Raw genomic sequence first — 21,146 nt, 5'->3', positions numbered from 1 at the left:
CAATATTTTTTTCTTGAGTGTTTTTATTCCTCTTTAGGCATGAAAAAAGCAATTCAATTGAATTTTTTTTAATGAACCTATTTTTCATGGAGTTCCAAAAATGTCCACTCAGCTGGACACCATGCATTTAATTTTTGAAGCAAAGAAACATATCTTTAAAACTCATCATCAGAAAGTGATGTTCTGTGTGAAAACTATGAAATAAAAACATTTCTAATGCCGCTAATCTGGTGTTTTCTCACATTTTATCATACTCAAATACTAGTTATTACACAATTCATGGAGATAATATCCTCCTGAGACCCAGGAAATTTACAGTTTTAGCTTTTTTACACTAAAGAATTGTCTTGTTTGGCAACTGCATAATGCAACAGTTTTTTCAGATACATTTTTAAAACCATTTTTATTTGTTGATTGATTTTTTTAATGGAATGCCCTCTGCAATGGACAACATTTAAGTTAAACTGTCAAACTTTTGTCCCCTATAGAGGACAAAATTCATTGCTGGGTCTCAGGAGGATATGCAAAAAAAACAAACAAACAAACAAAAAAAACCTTTTTGTTTCAGAAAACTGTTAATTACAGTCTAATAACAATTAGAAATTGATTTACACTAAACATGTTACTACAGATCAGGTTTATCAAGAACAGCAAAGTTATAATAATTGTGTGGATGGCAGTGTTTGTGATGATGCGTAAGCGTCTACTGTGTTGGCTGATTTGGAACTAAAACAACAAAACCCATGAAAATACAAGAGAACAGCTGTAGAATAACTGTGCACTGGAGGGACCACTATGCATGAAAGGGTTAATAATGAAAACTAGTCCCTGTTTGTGTTAAACTATTATATATCATGTTTTAGATTAATATTTCAGCCTAAATTGATGTGTGTGTTGCATTTTACAGTTGTGGATGGTTAAGGGTGGGCTCATTTCAATGATTTATACTGTTTGGTTTTATTTACAATGCATTACCAATTTTTTTCAAGCTTAGAATAAAATAGTTTCAGCTTTATTTACATTTTCCAAGGTGGTTCTTTTAAGAGTTTATTTGACTTAGGAAAAGGGAGATTTCCCATACAACTACTGTATTTAAAATAATAATAATAATAATAATAATAATAATAATAATAATAATAATAATAATAATAATAATAATAATGATAAATTTTATTTATAGGTGCCTTTCAGGACACTCAAGGTCACCGTACAAAGTTGTTAAAAATAAATAAAACACAATTAGAATTACATATATACATATATGAAACACATAGGTACATAAAATGGCAGTAGATAAAAGTGAAATTATGGAATTGAGTAGGCCTGTCTGAATAAATAAGTCTTAAGCTGGGTCTTAAACTGTCTGTAAAATGACTACAATATATTCATTTTATATGCTTGATCTGTAATTCTCAACATTAACTGACATTTCAGTGTTATATTGTAAAGGTAAATTAGACAAAATTGTTGACTGAATGATCAAGATATATTTAAGTCAGCCTAAAATTTGTCAAAACCACATTTATCCCAATTAATTAAGTAAATGTTGTATTTCAGTTCACCCTAGTCTCACTTTTTACAGTGTCACCTGAAGCATGACACCAAACGATCATGTGCCATGAATGTTTATTTATTTTATTTAAGCCAAATGACCATCCGCTGCTGTTACAGCTTCACTTCCTGCAATATATGTGTCGAACAAACGACCACCCTGCCAATTCACCTCTGGGCAGAAGAACAATGAAGGCAGTCATGCCGAACAATTGCTGACCCATGAGTTATGTTTCACTGAATGAGATGAGCCAACAGGATAGCTGAGTGAATACTCATTCTTGACTGACTACAATCCCATACACAAGCTTAAGTACAAGCATGGCGAATAAATCAATCTATGATTTCTCTGCTGAGACCCTGGATGGACAGCTGGTTCCGCTTTGTAACTACAGGGGTAAGGTGCTTCTCATCGTCAACGTTGCCACCTTCTGAGGGTCAACAATAGAGGAGGTAATGTTCTGCAGGAGCACTGATTGATTGTAGCCAGGTCACATTATCTCATAAAGAGTGGAGTCATTTTTATAAAAGACATTTGAGTGTATGTCCTTTCCCCCTCCTCAGTACCACCGACTGAATGCACTGATGGAAATGTTTGGCGACCTCAACTTCACTGTCCTGGGATTCTCCTGCAACCAGTTTGGTCTTCAGTCACCTGGTACGAACTGCGATGCTTTTTAATTATGAGTGATTTGACCATTTATTCTGATTTTTTACCTGATCGTATGTTCACATATTTTCATACATTTACTAATGTGCTGTATTTATTTGCCATTAGTTCTATTTTCCATTTTATGCAAATTTATACTCACAGACTAATACTGAACTAGTTACTCCTCCATGTTTAATTTTGCAGTTATACTTAATTTTACAATGATTTTACACAATGGATAATATTTATTTATTTATTTTTAAAATTAGGTTTTAAAATCCAACATCTAAACTGGGGTTTAAAATTCATTCAGTCTTTTTTTTAATTTCAGTGTAGTTTTAGTTAGTTTTTTGAGGAAGTCCAGTTATTATTTTTGTTAAGTTTCAGCATATTTTAAGGAAAGCACAAACTAACAAGTTTAAAAATGTTGGCAGAAAAAAAAAATATGACATTGACATCATAATTTGTTAAAGATCTCAATTTATAATTTAATTTTTACTAATTAATTTGTAATAAAACCATCACCACTTGGGAAAATTAACCCTTTCATGCATAGTGGTCACTACAGTGGACAGCTATTTTACAGCTGCTCTATTGTTTATTCATGTGTTTTGTTGTCAGCCAACATAGTGGAGCTTATGCATCATCCCAAACACTGCAATTCATACAGTTACTGTAACGTTGCTGCTCTTGATAAACCTGATCTGCAGTAACATGTTTTAGTGTAAATCAATTGCTAATTGTTATTAGACTGTAATTAACATTTTTCTGGAAGAAAAAGATTTTTGTTTTTGTTTTTGCATATCCACTTGAAACCCAGCAATGCATTTTGTCCTCTGTAGGGGACAAAAGTTTGACAGTTTTACTTTAAAAATGCAATACATTGCAAAGGACATTTCATTGAAAAATCAATCAATAAATAAAAATAATGTTAAAAATGTATCTGAAAAAAACTGTTGCATTATGCAGTTTCCAATCAAGACAATTTTTTTAATGTAAAAAAGCTAAAACTTTCAGTTTCCTGGGTCTCAGGAGGATATAATCTCCACGAAATGAGTAATAACTAATATTAGAGTATGATAAAATGTGAAAAAAACATTAGCAATTTAGCTTTTAGCAGCATTAAAAATCTTTTTATTTCATAGTTTTCACACAGTATATTACTTTCTGATGATGAGTTTTAAATGCATGTTTCTTTGCTTCAGAAATTAAATGCATGGTGTCCAGTTGAGTGGACATTTTTGTAACTCCATGAAAAATAGGTTCATAAAAATTTTTTCAAATGCATTCTTTTTTCATGCCTAAAGAGGAATAAAAACACTCAAGAAAAAAAATATTGACTAAGGTTCTCATAATTCATGCATGAAAGGGTTAAGCTTATTTGACCTGCAATGTTATTTTATTTAGCTTGTGCTTGCCAAGTTCAATCTGGTTTTTATGTAATTTTTTGTACTAATCACTTAACAACCTTATTTTTACAACTACTTTCAATTTTCATTAATTACAATAACCTTTTCTCCTTTCATCGTCTGTGGTCTTATATTAGCAGCATGTCGTTGGCTCCTTTTTATTTTAGTAAACCTTTGAATCATTCAATATGTCACCAAATAAAAACTTAGAAAAAGCCCATGATGTATAAACAGATTTATATATCAGCACTTCTTCTTTTGTCTCCCAATAATCATGAGATGAGCCTTTAAATTTACCTGGTGTTCCAGTTTATAAAACCTGATATGAAGTGGTTAAAATGGCTTCATTTCCAGTGCTTTAATTTCAACACTTCAAGCACATTTGGCGGCTAAAAAGTCTGTATTTGCGCTTGTTAAGTATGATTATTTAAAGTATTTTTGCATTGATATATTACTATTAGGGAAGTTAAACATCTGATGACTTTTCCAACACTGTTCTCCAAATCTACAACAATATGTCAGACATTTAAAATCAATTGTAAGCATTCTACACATTTTGATTTTCAGGACAAATGTTTAAAATTTGCATAATTTGAATGTACTTAATTTTGATGTATTGGTGATTCTTCATTTGTTGAAATATCTCAAAGAAGTAACTATTCATTTATGATGTATTCAGTTTTATTCCTGCATTTTTTTATCATCATCATTCTAGTTATGGAAGCTAAATGCACCTGCTTCTCCATTTTTTTTTTTAACTGTTATGTCAGTTTTTCTGAATGATACAGTTACATGTTTTATGTCTTTGTCTGGCAGAGGTGAATCATGAAACCCTCAATGTTCTGAAGTATGTGAGACCCGGAGGAGGGTTTGAACCAAAGTTTCCTGTCTTTGCCAAAGTGGAGGTGAATGGGTTAAATGAGGAGCCACTCTTCACATATCTAAAGGTAATATATGGTCTGTTACAGTGTTAAAATGTTCAAGTTGATAGATTAATCAACATATATATATTATACATATATTTACTTAGTTCAGTCTCTCACTTTTAAGGATATGTTGATTTTCTCATTGCTTTTTATCATTTTAAGTTGAATATTTTTGGTTTATTTACATGTTTTTGTAATTTTAAAACCTTTAATTTGTGAAAAATAATGTACAGAATCATGAATGGATAGAGCATCATTTCATTAAGCATTTTTTTTTAGTTGTCTATAGTGACTGATGTGAAAAGGCACATATTTGTGACCATATATTTTTTCAGTATAATTTAACCCTTTCATGCATGAATTATGAGAACCTTAATCATGATTTTTCTCCTCTGTTTTTATTCCTCTTTAGGCATGAAACAAAAATGCAATTGACAGCTTTTTATGAACCTATTTTTCATGGAGCTGCAAAAATGTCCACTCAAATGGATACGATGCATTTCATTTTTGAAGCAAAGAAACATGCATTTACTGATATACAGTGAAAACTATGAAATATAAACACTTTTAATGCTGCTAATCTGATGTTTTCTCATATTTAAACATACTCTAATACTAGTTCTTACTCACTTCATGGGGATAATATACAAAAAACCCATTTTGTTAAAGAAAAAAAATGATAATTACAGTCTAATAACAATTGATTTACACTCCAACATGTTACTGCAGATGAGGTTCATCAAGAACAGCAAAGTTACATGTGCATAAGTGTCCACTGTGTTGGCTGATATGGAACTAAAACAACAAAACCCATGAATATACAAGAGAACAACTGGAGAAGAACTGTCCACTGTAGTGACCAGTATGCATGAAAGGGTTAATGTGATATTTTTTAAAGATAGAGAGAGAGAGAGAGAGAGAGAGAGAGAGAGAGAGAGAGAGAGAGAGAGAGAGAGAGAGAGAGAGAGAGAGAGAGAGAGAGAGAGAGAGAGATGGATAGACTTTATTTATCCCAAACTGGAAAACTTGAAAATTTTATACAAGAATAAAAAAATAGAACACATGAGCAAACACACTATACAGAATAAATTACAAGTCTAAAAACAGAACTGGTAAAAAATAAATAAATAAATAAATTAAAAAATCAATTTTTTGTACTTTAAGTGTTTGTTGTTAAACAACAAACAGAACTGTTAAACCAATTTCCATTGTTCCTGTGAATTTGACAAAGATCTATTCTATTCTATTCTATTCTATTCTATTCTATTCTATTCTATTCTATTCTATTCTATTCTATGTTGTATTCTATTCTATTCTATTCTATTCTATTCTATTCTATTCTATTCTATATTCTCTGTTGTATTCTATTCTACTCTGTTTTATTCTATTCTATTCTACTGTTCTATTCTATTCTATTTTATTCTATTCTATTCTACTCTGTTTTATTCTATTCTATTCTATTCTATTCTATTCTATTCTATTCTACTGTTCTATTCTATTCTATTCTATTCTATTCTATTCTATTCTATTCTATTCTATTCTATTCTATTCTATTCTATTCTATTTTCAGGAATCTTTACCATTTGTAAATCCCGTTATTGGAGACCTCAGGAAGTTTTACTGGTCTCCGATAAAAGTCAACGACATCCGCTGGAACTTTGAGAGGTTCCTCATCACTGCAGACGGTGTTCCCTTCAGAAGGTGAGTCCTCCTCCATCTGGTCTAACACTGACCCGGGTATGAAGGTTCTAATCAGGCTTCACTCTTCGTCACAGGTTCGAACTTCACTGTCCCATGGAAACGGTGGAGAGGGGCATCGCAGAGCTGCTCACCTGAACTGTCTTCAATGTGTCGGACAGAGTGGCAGAGTGACGATCCCTCGGTAAATGCACCCGTGCACCTGAGCTGGATCTGATGAAGAGGAGCAGGACTCAGAGCTTCAGTGCATTCACTCTGAGGACAGACTCCCTTCAGCCACTGGAGATGTTTCTGTGTCGTTGTCACGCATTTAATGATGTAATAGCACCTCAAAGAGAAAAAAAAAAAAAATCTAAATAAAAAATATAAGTAAATCCTATAGCAGTGGTTCCATAACTTTTTTGGCTGGTGACCCCGTTTTAACATCACAAATTTCTAGTGAGCCCAGACATTCAAAACAAAGATTTTTTTTTTTTGCTAAAATTAATTTGTTTTTGATCATGTAATAGTTTGCTATACTACATTGCTAATAAACGTTAATTTTAGACGACATTTTTTAGCCTATATAATATATATTATTATGGATGGAGGCAGAAAAGCCAAGTGTAGATTACTGCACAAAATGAGAATTTCATTTTCCTTGGTCAGGATACAGTATATTTATTTATTTATTTATTTATTTATTTATTTTCTTGCTTTATTGTTGCAGAGTAGCATAACTGCCTGTTCCAGTCTACACAGTACTTTGCTCTTTGGCCAACTTTATGCTTCTTTTTGATAATTAATAAATAAATATATAAATATAAATATAAATAAATAAATAAATAAGTGTGTGTGTGTGTGTGTGTGTGTGTATATATATCTATATCTATATATATATATCTATATCTATATCTATCTATATATATATATATATATATATATATATATATATATATATATTTTTTTTTTTTTTTTTAATTTTTATTTTATTTTATTTTATTTTATTTTATTTTATTTTATTTTTTTCCCTTGCATTATTGTTGCAAAGTAGCATAACTGCCTGTTCCAGTCTACACAGTACTTTGCTCTTTGGCCAACTTTATGCTCCTTTTTGATAATAAATAAATATAAAAATAATTACATAAATAAATAAATAAGTGTGTGTATATATATATATATATATATATATATATATATATATATATATATATATATATATATATATATATATATATATATACATATATATATATATATTTTTTTTTTTTTTCCTTGCATTATTGTTGCTGAGTAGCATAACTGCCTCTTCCAGTCTACACAGTACTTTGCTCTTTGGCCAACTTTATGCTCCTTTTTGATAATATCTCTGCACTTTGTAGCTCACAGGTTATTTTAATAGATCATTTATGAGAGAAAACAGCTAAAAATAATCCCTGCATATAATTAAATTGGCTCAGTGGATAAAAATATAACAGGACTGAGTTGTGTATTACTTATTTCATGTCAGTCTCAGATGTTTGGGCCTGGTGTAACTCAATAAGACACACTGGATCGAACCCGGAAAAATGACACTGGTGCGTTCACGTACATCTCGTAAAAGCTTAAATCTGCAATTTAAAAGGCCTTACATGCTGTTTTGTGCTTGAATATGACAGAAATAAACTGCAGAGATGACCCAGATTTTAAAACGCTGCTTAAAAATGTATCACCTTTGCATAAACATGTATGTCTGAGTGGATTCATCTCTTATCAGCGCATTTATTCCTAAAAAAGCAGAGAACGAAGGTCTCATTTTTTACTACTGTAAAAGATTTGATCATTTTAACCTATTATGGTAAAAATGTGTCTGCTTCAGTATTCCTAAAATCATCCCATAACACAGGTTTATGTGATATGTTAGGGGGTTATAATCTAAACAGACGACAACAATGTGTGAGTACATTCAACAGGGATAAATAATAAGATGATATACAGGAGAATAAATACATAATGCCAAAATAGAATAGAATAGAATAGAAAAGAATAGACACAACTCAATAGAAGGGAACTAAAGGTAAAATTTATGGTGATATATGTTTAAATGTAAATGGCTAAAAACAGTAAAATAGTATATACGGTGACATAAAATAGTTATAGTAATTGTATAAATATGTTATATACGTAACAGCATGGATGAAATTTTAGTATCCAGATAAATATGTGAAAATGTACTGTATGTCATGACTAAATTCAGTCTTTTCTTTTCCACATCCAGCTTTATGTGCTCCTATTCTCCAACGGAAACCTTTTTTTTTCTTTTTTTCCAACTTTATTGAAAATGTATATGCATACAAAACATAGAGAAATTAAAAAAAAAACATCAACATGTCAAAAAGAAAAATCGTTCAACAGACACAAAAAAGAAAAGACAAATAATAATAATAATAATAATAATAATAATAACTTAAAATGTAAAGATCTGAGAAAAAAATTACAACAGAGTAAATTCATTCCATTTTAAAGAATTGTTTACAAATTGTCGAAGTGTTTGTGCATTTTTTTTTTTTTTTTTCTAAATAAATCCTAGTGATTGAATATATTTTTTCAAACTCTACCATGAAGACTTTAAAATTTGGGTGTGTTTTGGCATATTTACTTTTGTGTATGTAAAAGTTTCCAAATAAAATGATCAGATTAACAATAAATTCCAAATTATGTATGTCATGTTCAAAATATATAAGTACATTTTGAGATATTATAACTATATTTTCATTACACCTAAATATAAGAAGGTTTTTAATTTTAGACCAAAAGTCAGAAGAATGCACACAAAGAAAGAATAAGTGTAAAGTGGTTTCAGGATTAGAATTACAAAAGTTACATATGCCAGAAAATCTACATAAAATAGCGCTAGAGGGATATATGTTGTGTAAGATCTTGAGAAGTATTATTTTAATTTTGTTCATAATACAGAATTCATAAGGTAACCTATGCCAATAATTTTATCCTCATATGACACAGTCTGACCTGTTATTTTTTTCTGACGGTACCTGAACGTATCAGTGTGTCTGGGTTCCTCCTCTTCCAAGATGCTGAAGGATTGTATGTTGTTTTGGCAACTATGTGAAGAACAACACGTCCGTATCAAGTCTGTATAATATCAACAAGTCAAGATGGAAGACGAAGCAAAGATGCAAAAGTAAGACGGGTTAAAAAGAAGTGTTTGTTTTCGGAAAGCGGACGGATGGGAGCTAGCTCGTCGGCTAACAGCGTTAGCATGAAGAATTGGCTGTTAGTGCAGTATCTGGTCCAGTCGTTGTAACCGGACTGTATATTATTATAACATATATATTACATATTTTATACTAATATCTATATTAACGAATACCTAGACTGCTAATGTCAATTTTCTCTAAGCTGATAAGTGTTGTTTTATTGACAAATTTGTGACCAACTCCGGTGACCTCTACTAGCTAAACCTCATTTAAAAAATGTCATATTTAACGTTCACCTGAAAATAACCGTCATATACACCAACGACAACACAATATTATGACATAATATAATTTTAGGACTTTATCTTGTAACTTCGGCAGTACATTTTGCCCGAAAATTGTACTTAAATTGAAGTGTTCAAGAGTTAAAGTTGCCTATGTGTTGTGAAATAAACCAAAGTTGTATTATCGCGATAACTTAATTTTCTGTCCGACTCCATTTATTGATCTAAAAGGATTAAATGCATGAAAAAAGAAACACCATTTATGTTTACATGTATGTGCCCATTGAAAAACATTATATGTCATTCTGATGTTTAAAGGGTTAAATGTCACTGGGTGCAACATCTGGTTATGACTGTCACATGCAGTCACATTCAATTGTATGGGATTAATGTAATTTACAGGAAAAAAAAAAAGGATTTTTAACTTCATTTTAGGAGTTAACTGACCTTATGAAACATAATTATATGTTTATTGTGCAGAAAATTCAAAGGACATGTAAATAGTAAATTAATGTTAATTCCTGATATGACATTTTTAACCCTTTCATGTATGAATTATGAGAACTTTAATTAATATTTTTTTCTTGAGTGTTTTTATTCCTCTTTAAGGATGAAAAAAGCAATGCGATTGAATTTTTTTAATGAACTTATTTTTCATGGAGTTCCAAAAATGTCCACTCAGCTGGACACCATGCATTTAATTTTTGAAGCAAAGAAGCATGTCTTTAAAACTCATCATCAGAAAGTGATATACTGTGTGAAAACTATGAAATAAAAACATTTCTAATGCTGCTAATCTGATGTTTTCTCACATTTTTATCATACTCAAATACTAGTTGTTACACATTTCACGGAGATAATATCCTCCTGAGACCTAGGAAATTGACAATTTTAGCTTTTTTACACTAAAGAATTGTCTTGTTTGGAAACTGCATGATACAACAGTTTTTTCAGATGCATTTTTAAAATCATTTTTATTTATTGATTGATTTTTTTAATGGAATGCCCTTTGCAATGGACATCATTTAAGTTAAACTGTCAAACTTTTGTCCCCTATAGAGGACAAAATTCATTGCTGGGTCTCAGGAGGATATGCAAAAAAACAAACAAACAAACAAAAAAAACCTTTTTGTTTCAGAAAACTGTTAATGACAGTCTAATAACAATTAGAAATTGATTTAAACTAAAACATGCTACTGCAGATCAGGTTTATCAAGAACAGCAAAGTTACAATAATTGTGTGTATGGCAGTGTTTGTGATGATGCGTAAGCGTCCACTGTGTTGGCTGATTTGGAACTAAAACAACAAAACCCATGAAAATACAAGAGAACAGCTGTAGAATAACTGTCCACTGGAGTGACCACTATGCATGAAAGGGTTAAGGCTGCAGTGAATTCATGTAGTTGAAAAACATTAAAATAACTTCATATTGGTTATAATTTTGTATTTATGCATGCATAGCTTTCTTAATGTTTGAAGAATTGCTTTAATATTCCTATAAATTAACCCTTTCATTCATGAATTATGAGAACCTTAGTCAATATTTTTTTCTTGAGTGATTTTATTTCTCTTTAGGTGTGAAAAAAACAATGTGATTGAAATTTTTTTATGAACCTGTTTTTCATGGTGTTACAAAAATGTCCACTCAGCTGGACACCATGCATTTAGTTTTTGAAGCAAAGAAACATTTATTTATAGCCCATCATTAGAAAGTGATATTCTATGTGAAAAGTATGAAATAAAAACATTTTTAATGCCATTTTCTCACATGTTAGCGTACTCTAATACTAGTTGTTACTTACTTCATGGAGAAAATATGCAAAAAAAAAAAAAAAAAAATCTTTTTGTATAAGAAAACTGTTAATTACAGTCTAATAACAATCAGCAATTGATTTAGTGCAGATCAGGTTTATCAAGAACAGTAAAGTTAGTGTAATGGTATGAATTGCAGTGTTTGGGATGATGCATAAGCGTCCACTGTATTGGCTGATACAGAACTAAAACAACAAAACCCATGAATATGCAACGGAACAGCTGTCCTCTGTAGTACCACTGTGCATTAAAGGGTTAAGCTTTCAGTGTAACAACAATCACATACTATTTAACACTATCATAAATGTACGACAGTATTACAGCTGATTATTGATCCTTTGTGTGTGTTTTGCAGATGTCATCTTTTGGATTTGCCATGGGAAGATGTACTAGTCCCACATATTTTGTGCTATTTGCCATTACAACACCTTGTCAGCCTGCAGAGGGTCAGCAAACAGTTTCACAGCCTCATCCAGGTGTATCTGTCCAACTGCAGGACCTTTGACCTGTCTTTGGTACGTACACAAGTCAGAAAGACATGATAATTCTGCAGAAATGTAGTACTACACACTACAAATACAGCAGCAGGTAGAACATGAGCATAATAATAACAATACAGTAATTAATTAACAATTCACAGTAGTAATTGGACTTGTTCAGACCTGGCATTAAAGTTTGGGACCTGCTCATAACTAGACAGCTCTTATTATTTAGAAGATTATAGAAGATGTTCAGATCACATAATAGAGTACAAATCCATAATCATGATTTAAGTTAGTCAGTTTAGTTTTATTTCAAGCACATAGAATCATCAGATAACAAAGAACCACACAACATGGTCAAAACAAAATTTTTCGGCGCTTGAAAAGGAGTAGGAAGAAGTGTAACTTATAGACACCCACCCCCCTTTTTACAAGCTAATAATTACATTAATTTTGCTTCCTTTGCTTTAACACACTTTTTTCTATATATTTTTACAATAACACAAAGGATCCGTACAAACTATTCACATACACATTTTTAGTTACCTCACACACAATCAGATTTGCATAATTAACCTTTTTTTAATATAAACTATAATATTTATATGCACTTTAAGTATTTACTACAAATGCAATCATTAATAAATGTGATATATCTTCTTATGATAGTCTGTATTAGTTATTTAATTACAAATAGGCAACATAATAGTATCATATATTTATGCATAAGGACTTGAAGTTTGAGCCATCACTGAAGCGTATGTCTTGAGACCCAACACAACCCCTACTCATGTAGTAGGTAACTGTTGAGCAGCACAGTGAATACAATTAGCAGAGAAACTTTTCAAATCCAGCCTGTTCACCTTAAATTACAAGGAAGCACAATGTTTTAGCTCAAGATGATGTTGATAATTTAAATATAATGTACTGTATCTACCTATAAGTAAGAACTTCTGTGCATTTACTAAAAGTCACTGTAAGCAGACCATTTCTTGTGAGCCACACCTTTGATTAGCATTAGAAACTCAATCTGCGTCAGAAGTCCTGTCATTTTACCTCTTCACCCTTTGTATTTACAGTCATTTAATCCCCTGCTGTGACGTATTGAGCCTATACATGTTTCACACTCTAACACTGGAGGGAATACACTTGACAATGTTAATCAGATTAATTTCTCATGGTAGCTTAGCCCAGCCCCTTTGCCTTCTATACTGCTCCTCAAAAACTGCATAGAATTTGGGCAGTCTAGGAACGTTACATGTAAAGTTGTATTTGAGCACCTATGTCTCCACTAAATTTAATAAAACACATCTGAACCAGCCATAATTTCCAAAGAGTTTTTTGTGCACTAGTCATGTGTAGAAATAGTAAATAAAATGTGTAATTTCAATTAGTTTCATTCATCTGTTCAGTTATTATAAGATCACAACAGCTCAAATAATCTTTGATGGATTGATTGATGTATTTAATAAAATAAATAAAGAAAACATCTAAGCATAAAACATACAATACATATTTGAAAAGGAGTGAGAAGAACTATAACTTATAAACTCCCACCCCTTCTCCTTAAATAATTAATAACCAGAAAAGCACTCAGAGAGTGCAGACCTCCGCCAAGACAGATCAGCCCCCCCCATCACCACCAAAATTTAATCATTTGTTCCTTGTTCCAGTATCAACATTTCCTGAAAATTTCATCCAAATCCATTCATAACTTTTTGAGTTATCTTGCTAACAGACAAACAGACAGACAGACAAACCCCAATGAAAATATAACCTCCGCCATTACACTTGGCGGAGGTAATAACTAGAAAAGCACTCAGAGAGCGCAGACCTCCGTCAAGGCAGGTCAGCCCCCCCCCACGATCACCACCAAAATTTAATCATTTGTTCCTTGTGCCAGTATCAACATTTCCTGAAAATTTCATCCAAATCTGTCCTTAACTTTTTGAGTTATCCTGCTAACAAACAAACAAACAAACAAACAAACAAACAGACAGACAAACCCCGATGAAAACATAACCTCCACCGTTCCTTGGCGGAGGTAACAATAATAATCTTTGCCTTGTGACTGTGCATTAATTTTGAAAACCTATTTGTAAGTTCTTAAAGCAGAGGCTGCCTTCTCCTCTGTTGTGATGTTCACAGATTGGACCATGCGTTCCTAGGGAAGCATTTTGCTCCATGTTGAAGGACAACAAAGTTCTACAGAATCTGTCAATCCAGAACTGTTCAGACTGGATGACCGACCACGAGCTGCTGCCGGTTATCGGCCAGAACCAGCATCTGCTCAGACTGAACCTGCATGGCTGCCTTTGGCTCACCCGCCATTCCCTGGTGGCCGTGTCCTTGAGCTGCACACACCTGCAGCACCTCGGCCTGGCCCACTGCGAGTGGGTGGACAGCCTGTCCCTGCGCAGCCTGGCTGACCACTGCAGGGCGCTGCAGTCCATCGACCTCACAGCCTGTCGCCAGCTCAAGGACGACGCCATCTGTTACCTGGTCAAGAAGTGTTTGGAGTTGAAGTCGCTTTCTCTGGCAGTTAATGCAAATGTCACTGATGAGTCGGTGGAAGAAGTGGCCAAGAACTGCAGGGGCCTGGAGCAGCTGGACCTGACAGGCTGCCTGCGGGTCAGGGACCAGTCCATCAGGTACATCATCCGATATCTCCCCTTTTATTTGTTTTTTTAACCCATGAAAACCCAGTGTTACTTTTCTGGCAGTTCCCAAATGAATTTTTGTCTCTATGTAACCTTTCTTAAGTGATTTATCACCATTTATTACAATATTATTCTCTGCATTTTGCATTTTTCATTGTAAATCATTTATTTTCTTGTATTTAATTTCCTATATTTAGTATAATTTATGAAAACTTCTAGTAAATTCATAGGTTATTATATCAAAACAGAGAAAACTGAAGAAAAAGTGAATTGTTCAGCAAATATATTAATAACTAAACATAAAACAAGTGTCTCCATCAACTGTCAATTATCAAACTCCATGGGTTTTACTGGTGCATCAGTGTTGTAGAGCAGGGATTTCCAGTCCTGGTCCTTGAGAGCAACTATCCTGCATGATTTAGATCAGGGGTGTCCAATCCTGGTCCTCGAGGGCCGGTATCCTGCATGTTTTAGATGAATCCCTCTTCCAACACAACTGATTCAAATGATAAGCCTATCATCAAGCTCTGCAGAAGCCTGATAATGACCGTCAGGTGTGCTGGAAGAGGGAAATATCTAAAACATGGAGGATACCTGCCCTTGAGGGACCATAGTTGGACATCCCTGATTTAGAAGTTTCCCTCTTCCAGCACACCTGACGGTCGTTATCAGGCTTCTGCAGAGCTTGATGATAGGCTTATCATTTGAATCAGATCTGTTGGAAGAAGGAAACATCTAAAACATGGAGGGTAGTAGCTCTCGAGGGCCAGGATTGAACACCCATGTTGTAGAAGATGATAGTGTTTCCACGTTCACTACGGAGCCTCTGAACGTCCAAATGGGTCATATCTGATGACCATGAAAAGATGACAAACTGTATTTTACATCAATTATTTACAAGTATTGATAGGATTAATGGATCAACAGGTATTAACAAGTCTAGATCAGTAGATGCTTTTGGTTGTCAGTAGTGGTTTGGGTCTTTATGGGTTAATCTAATATATTCCAGCTAACTGTTAGGGTTTCTCTTCATGCCACTTCCACCTCACCTGTAACATTCTTTTTGTTCACAGGACTCTTGCAGAGTACTGCCCCAAGCTGCAGTCCCTCAAGGTGAATCACTGTCACAATGTGACCGAGTCAAGCCTGGATCCTCTACGGAAACGCAACGTCGTGATCGATGTAGAGCCGCCTCTACAGCGAGCGCTGGTGCTTCTTCAGGATGTGCTCGGATTTGCTCCCTTTATCAATCTGCAGATATAGCCAAAAGGCCAAGTGTCAGCTCACGGTGCACACAGAGAGGTCTTATCTGCTGTTAGGGGTGGGTGGTCTGGTCTTACAGATGTCCGCAACCTCGCATTTCAGTGAATCGCACACACGTTAGTTTATGTCGTACCAAACCTCAAATCATAACTTCATAGGAGAAAATGTAGATTAATGCTACTTTAACAATGCATTTGAGCTCTAAAAGTCTGTTTTTGATAGTTTGTGATGTATGGTCTCAAAAGCAGCAGTTTAGTGGATAAAGGTCTTCTTAAGAAACCAAAACAATTGCAGCTGAGTGAAGCAATGGAGAAGTTGACAAAGCATTATCGAGGTAGCAAATGTAGGAGCACTTACTTTTTATTTTACCAAAATACATGATACTGTTTAAAGTGATAGAAACCTGGATATTAAACATACTTAGGCTGTAGATCCACTCCATTGACAGAAGACTGGAGGAGAATTGACATGCGATGAACTCTATTTATCCCCTATTTAATTGGCCTTTCATTTAATCTCAAATAAAATTTTATGGAGACAAAAATCAAAACAAATAATTAGTTCATTATTTACAGGACCGCTATAGTCATAAGCAGTGATAGGGTCGAGCCGAAGTCAGTCGTAACATAATTTTCAGTCTGTTTGGTGAAGAGGGTGACCTGACTGTAACGTAATATGCAAACGAAATATCCCATTAAGTGTCAGAATTTGACCAGTGCAAACTTTATGAATCTCCTTTTAAAGAAGAATACTTGAATTTTTATTATCTTATGATACTAAGTTATTGTTCCGTGCCGACTGTACTCATTAAGTCTTAATTTTAATTATCTCATAAACTCAGGTATTGAGATGTAAAATGGTAATAGCTCTATCTCTAATGTTGTGTTTTAATCCATCGTCTGTACATTTCAAAATGGAGCAGAAAGAGTTTAGTTCAAACACACAGATAGTTACAGTCTGATCTTTTGACCAGATCACCCACACATCTGTTGTATATATATATATATATATATATATATATATATATATATATATATATATATATATATATGTGTAGTATGTGTTAGATTTTGGCAATTTTGAAACAAGCAGTAACAATAAATGCACAAACTCTTCTAGCAGAGACTTTTAACAGCAGACAAGCATTGATAGTCAGTGCTTGGTTTCCTTTGTTCCTTTTAGTTTTTTCAGCTGCGTCACATCGGAGCAATATTAAGACAATTCAACAAGACGTGGATACGTTGCACTGAAGTTTGTACAGCGATAAACTGTGTCATGACAAAAGAGGCTTAATTAAGATGGAACGGACAACGGTTCATTTGCAAACGACTGAAGAAAGCCATGTACTTTTAAGAGTAGCTGCTTCATGTCCAAACAATGTCTGATTTGTTATCGCTCTTGGGGTACGTTCACACTGCAGTTGAAAGTGACCAAATCTGATTTTTTTCCAGTCTTCTGCAACTTCAATCGGTGCACAAACATATGGAATCTGATGTTAGCATTTCAATGTGGTCCTTAATCAGATACTGGTCTGAGATTTTTCAACGTGACCTCAGTCTGAATCATGAGGAAAGGACTTTTTTTCCGAAATGAAGCTGGCGTGGCAGCGTCTTAAAATGTAACTAGTGCGTTAACCTGTGGGTATCCATGGGTTCTAGATGTGGTAGTTTTTCTGCTGTTGTGTATTCGTTCATCTTGTACCGCATTTGTCCAGCAGCCACCGCCAAAGAGTTTTAGGTATAGCCATGTGATTGTAAGGCTATTGTATTCCAAAATTACTAATATATCCCCAAATATTGGTCCTATCAACTTGCCGTTTTCGCTAGTCTGTTCCTTGACCAAAAATTCAAAAGTATGCCAAATTGCAGCAGTCAGCTCTCTCGGGATTTTACGTGAATCCTGAGACACATACACACACGCACACAGAGGCCACTTGGCTTTTATAATATAGATATCGGTAACGGCCACCGGATACTGCAGAAAAATGCAGGCTCCCAAAGTCAATCATTCATTCCCCCAGGATTCATTGTGGTCTCATCCATTTTATTTTCAATTTCTTATAAGTGATCTGGTCCATCTTTAAATTTATCCTCAGTTAATCAGATCTCAGGGTGAAGAGGGTTTGATGTCTGCCATGTCTGGCTTTGATTGGCAGGTCTGTATGATGGCTCACCCACCTGCCAAGTCTGACTTTAGGAGTTTTGGTTTATTTAAAAAACATAACAAGCCTGTAAAAATACTGTCTTACACAGTTTTAGATAAAGTTTCCTATTTTACAGATTAGCATTAGCTTCTGTTTAGCATTAGTTCACCTATTACCCCTCAGCTTCCAGCAATTCTGCTGCTTTTGTCCAAATATGGTCTCTTCTAGCTCCAGAAGCTACCATGAAAATAGCCAAATTGCAAACTACTACCATCAAAATGGCAGTTTAGAAGTCAATGGGTGTTGTCACATTTTGCTAATTATATACAGTCTAGGGCAGGGGTGTCAAACTCATTTTAGTTCAGGGGCCATATTCAGCTAAATTTGATCTGAAGGGGGCCGGACCAGAAAAATAATAACATAATAACCTATAACTAATGACAACTCCAACTTTTTGTCTTTATTTTAGTGTAAAAAAAAAAAGAAAAACATTAAATTATGAAAATACTTTTATAAACTATCAAAAAAAAAAAAACCCCCGAAAAAACTGAAATTTAAATTAAAAAAAACGTAAGAAAATTTAGTGCAGTTTTAACAGTATTATGCCTCAGCTTATCATTTCTCCATGTGCATTATGGATCAGATCTACAAAGACACTAAACACTGAGGAACAGGAAGAAAAATTGTTAAAATTGTGCTTAATTTTCTTTAGACATTTCAGGTTCTTCATATTTGTTCAGGTTATTCACATTTTATTGTTACAGGATAGTTTGTAAATGTAAATATTTTCATAATTTAATGGTATTTTTTTGCACTAAAATAAAGAAAAAAGTAAGTTGTTAATTCTAGATTTCTTTTGGCTTAATTGAAGATTTTTTTTAACTTAATTGAAGATTTTTTTTGGCTTAATTCAAGATTTTTTTTGCTAAATTTGAGATTTTTTTGTACTTAATTGAAGATTTTTTTGGCTTAATTGAAGATTTTTTTTAACTTAATTGAAGATTTTTTTTGGGCTTAATTCAAGATTTTTTGCTAAATTTGAGATTTTTTTTGCTTAAATGAAGATTTTTTTTTTTTACATAATTGAAGATTTTTTTTTACTTAATTGAAGATTTTTTTTTGGCTTAATTCAAGATTTTTTTTTTAACTTAGTTGAAGATTTTTTTGGCTTAATTCAAGATTTTTTGCTAAATTTGAGATTTTTTTTGGCTTAATTGAAGATTTTTTTTTACTTAACTGAAGATTTTTTTTTTTTTGCTTAATTGAAGACTTTTTTTACTTAATTGAAGATTTTTTTTGCTTAATTGAAGATTTTTTTTTACTTAATTGAAAAAAAATTTTTTTTTTGGCTTAATTCAATTCAAGACTGTGGAATTTTTGCACTTGGCAAAAACATTCCAGGGGCCGAACTGGACCCTTTGGTGGGCCACATTTTGCCCCTGGGCTGCATGTTTGACACCCCTGGTCTAGGGTTAGAAGAAGATTTGTCACAGCTCTGAACTGAAGGGAGTCACAGGCTGTAAAATAGTTCTTATACAGCATACACTCAAAACTGCAAGGCAGGAAAATGTATGTAACATGTATGACTGAGAAGGTTTGCATTGTCGTGTCACATGTAAAAATCCAGTCTTTCTGTCACATTAGGCATCCACCAATTGTTGCTGTTTCCAATGTCATTTAAATATTGACTTATTTTAATGTTGGTCACATCCTGATGTAAAAAAAAAATACTTGATATTGAACAGGCAAACAAAACATACTCATTCAACTGTAACATCACCTTTTATTTGACTGTAAGTAAAATTAGCCATTTGGAAGTTCAACTCAAAGAGACATCACTGGGTGAATCGGTGCAGGGACCGGGTTATGGCTCTGGAGAAAAAGAACCAGTCAAGCAAAATGTACTTGGCAGACGGACAAAAAAACAAAAAAACAAAAAACATCAGGGTTGAAATGGGACTGAATCAGGTCTGAGCTGCCCAGCAACAGAGGAATGTTAAGATTGAATGGTTTGTTTTGTATGGCTGATAATCAGTATCTGAAATTACAGATACTATAATTTAAAAGTATATTGAAGAGAAATTGGAAATAGTTATTGTTGTGTTGAAAGATACATTTTTTTTCATAGGAAAATGTCTTGTTAAATAGTAAAACACTGACAGAAACCTCTTTACCACATACATATAGTTAATACTTGCATATTTCAGCTTAAAAGTATAGTTTAAGGCTTTAACTTATAGTGGAGTGTCTTCACTGTGTGTATTATACTCAATGGACTGATCTGAAAACTTGTTATTTTTTTTCTTTTTTTTTGTGGATGCGGTTCAGTTCAGGAGCCACATTTTGGAAAAATAATGCAAAAAAAAAAAAAAAAAAATCTGATGTGAGTAGAAAATCAGAATTGAACACTAAGTCTGATGGTGTGAATGTAGCCACATTGGTTTAACCAAAGCACTTTGTTGCTTTGCTGGTTTTACTTTGTGGTATTCACATTGTACTTTATCTCATCCTGTGTTTCATTTTGAAACATTTAAAAATGTTTGAGTTTTAATTAAACATTTTTATTTTGCATGTATGTGCCAAAAATAAAGGGCCAGTTCAGCCAAATCACATAAAAACCTTTTCATTGTTGCTTTAAATGGATTTTTATAATACAGGTTTGTCCCAAAAAAAATTGACATCATTTAAGATGTCCATATTGGAGTGACTACATGGTCAGGAGAAATGATACTTAATAGTATTTATTTTGGACATAAAATGTTTTTTATTCTACACATTTTCTACAATTCTACAAAAAAATGTACAAATGAAAAATTCTGAGGGATGGTAATTTTATATGGTTCCAAAGTTATTACTAATGTTCAATGTGTGTGCCATTTGTGATGTAGTACCCTGAGTTTAGGCGTACTTCAATACACAGAACACCTTTTCTGTTGCAGTAAACGGCATGTCTATTCCTGAAAGTAGAACAATAAAAATGATTCCACTTTTTGAGCAAAAAGAGCAAACAAATTATTAAGTGATGAAATAATGTCACATTTTTTGGGATACCTTGTATATTAATATTCCAAACACTCACCAGCAGGGGG

General features: G+C 33.1%; 2 protein-coding genes and 1 long non-coding RNA gene across 3 annotated transcripts; all 3 read left to right on the top strand.

Moving 5' to 3' along the window:
• Positions 1-1,819: 1,819 nt before the first annotated feature.
• gpx9 (glutathione peroxidase 9) lies at positions 1,820-6,615 on the top strand. Its single transcript, XM_030121868.1, has 5 exons — positions 1,820-2,004; positions 2,116-2,209; positions 4,429-4,559; positions 6,109-6,239; positions 6,314-6,615. The coding sequence occupies exons 2-5, from the start codon at positions 2,137-2,139 to the stop codon at positions 6,372-6,374; spliced, it is 396 nt and encodes a 131-aa protein (XP_029977728.1). The 5' UTR covers positions 1,820-2,004; positions 2,116-2,136; the 3' UTR covers positions 6,375-6,615.
• Positions 6,616-9,254: 2,639 nt separating this feature from the next.
• Positions 9,255-16,910, top strand: LOC115410707 (F-box/LRR-repeat protein 15). The gene is made up of 4 exons (XM_030122471.1): positions 9,255-9,396; positions 11,865-12,024; positions 14,140-14,642; positions 15,725-16,910. Exons 1-4 carry the CDS (start codon positions 9,371-9,373, stop codon positions 15,912-15,914), a joined length of 879 nt encoding a protein of 292 aa, XP_029978331.1. The 5' UTR covers positions 9,255-9,370; the 3' UTR covers positions 15,915-16,910.
• Positions 16,911-16,974: 64 nt separating this feature from the next.
• On the top strand, positions 16,975-20,434 carry LOC115410708 (uncharacterized). The gene is made up of 2 exons (XR_003934123.1): positions 16,975-18,401; positions 19,528-20,434. It is a non-coding gene; the product is annotated as an uncharacterized LOC115410708 (long non-coding RNA).
• Positions 20,435-21,146: the final 712 nt, after the last annotated feature.

The sequence above is a fragment of the Sphaeramia orbicularis genome, chromosome 19 (assembly GCF_902148855.1).
Source record: "Sphaeramia orbicularis chromosome 19, fSphaOr1.1, whole genome shotgun sequence".
NCBI lineage: Eukaryota > Metazoa > Chordata > Actinopteri > Kurtiformes > Apogonidae > Sphaeramia > Sphaeramia orbicularis.
Note: the sequence above shows the minus strand (reverse complement) of the source record. Positions and strands in the feature narration are given on the sequence as shown.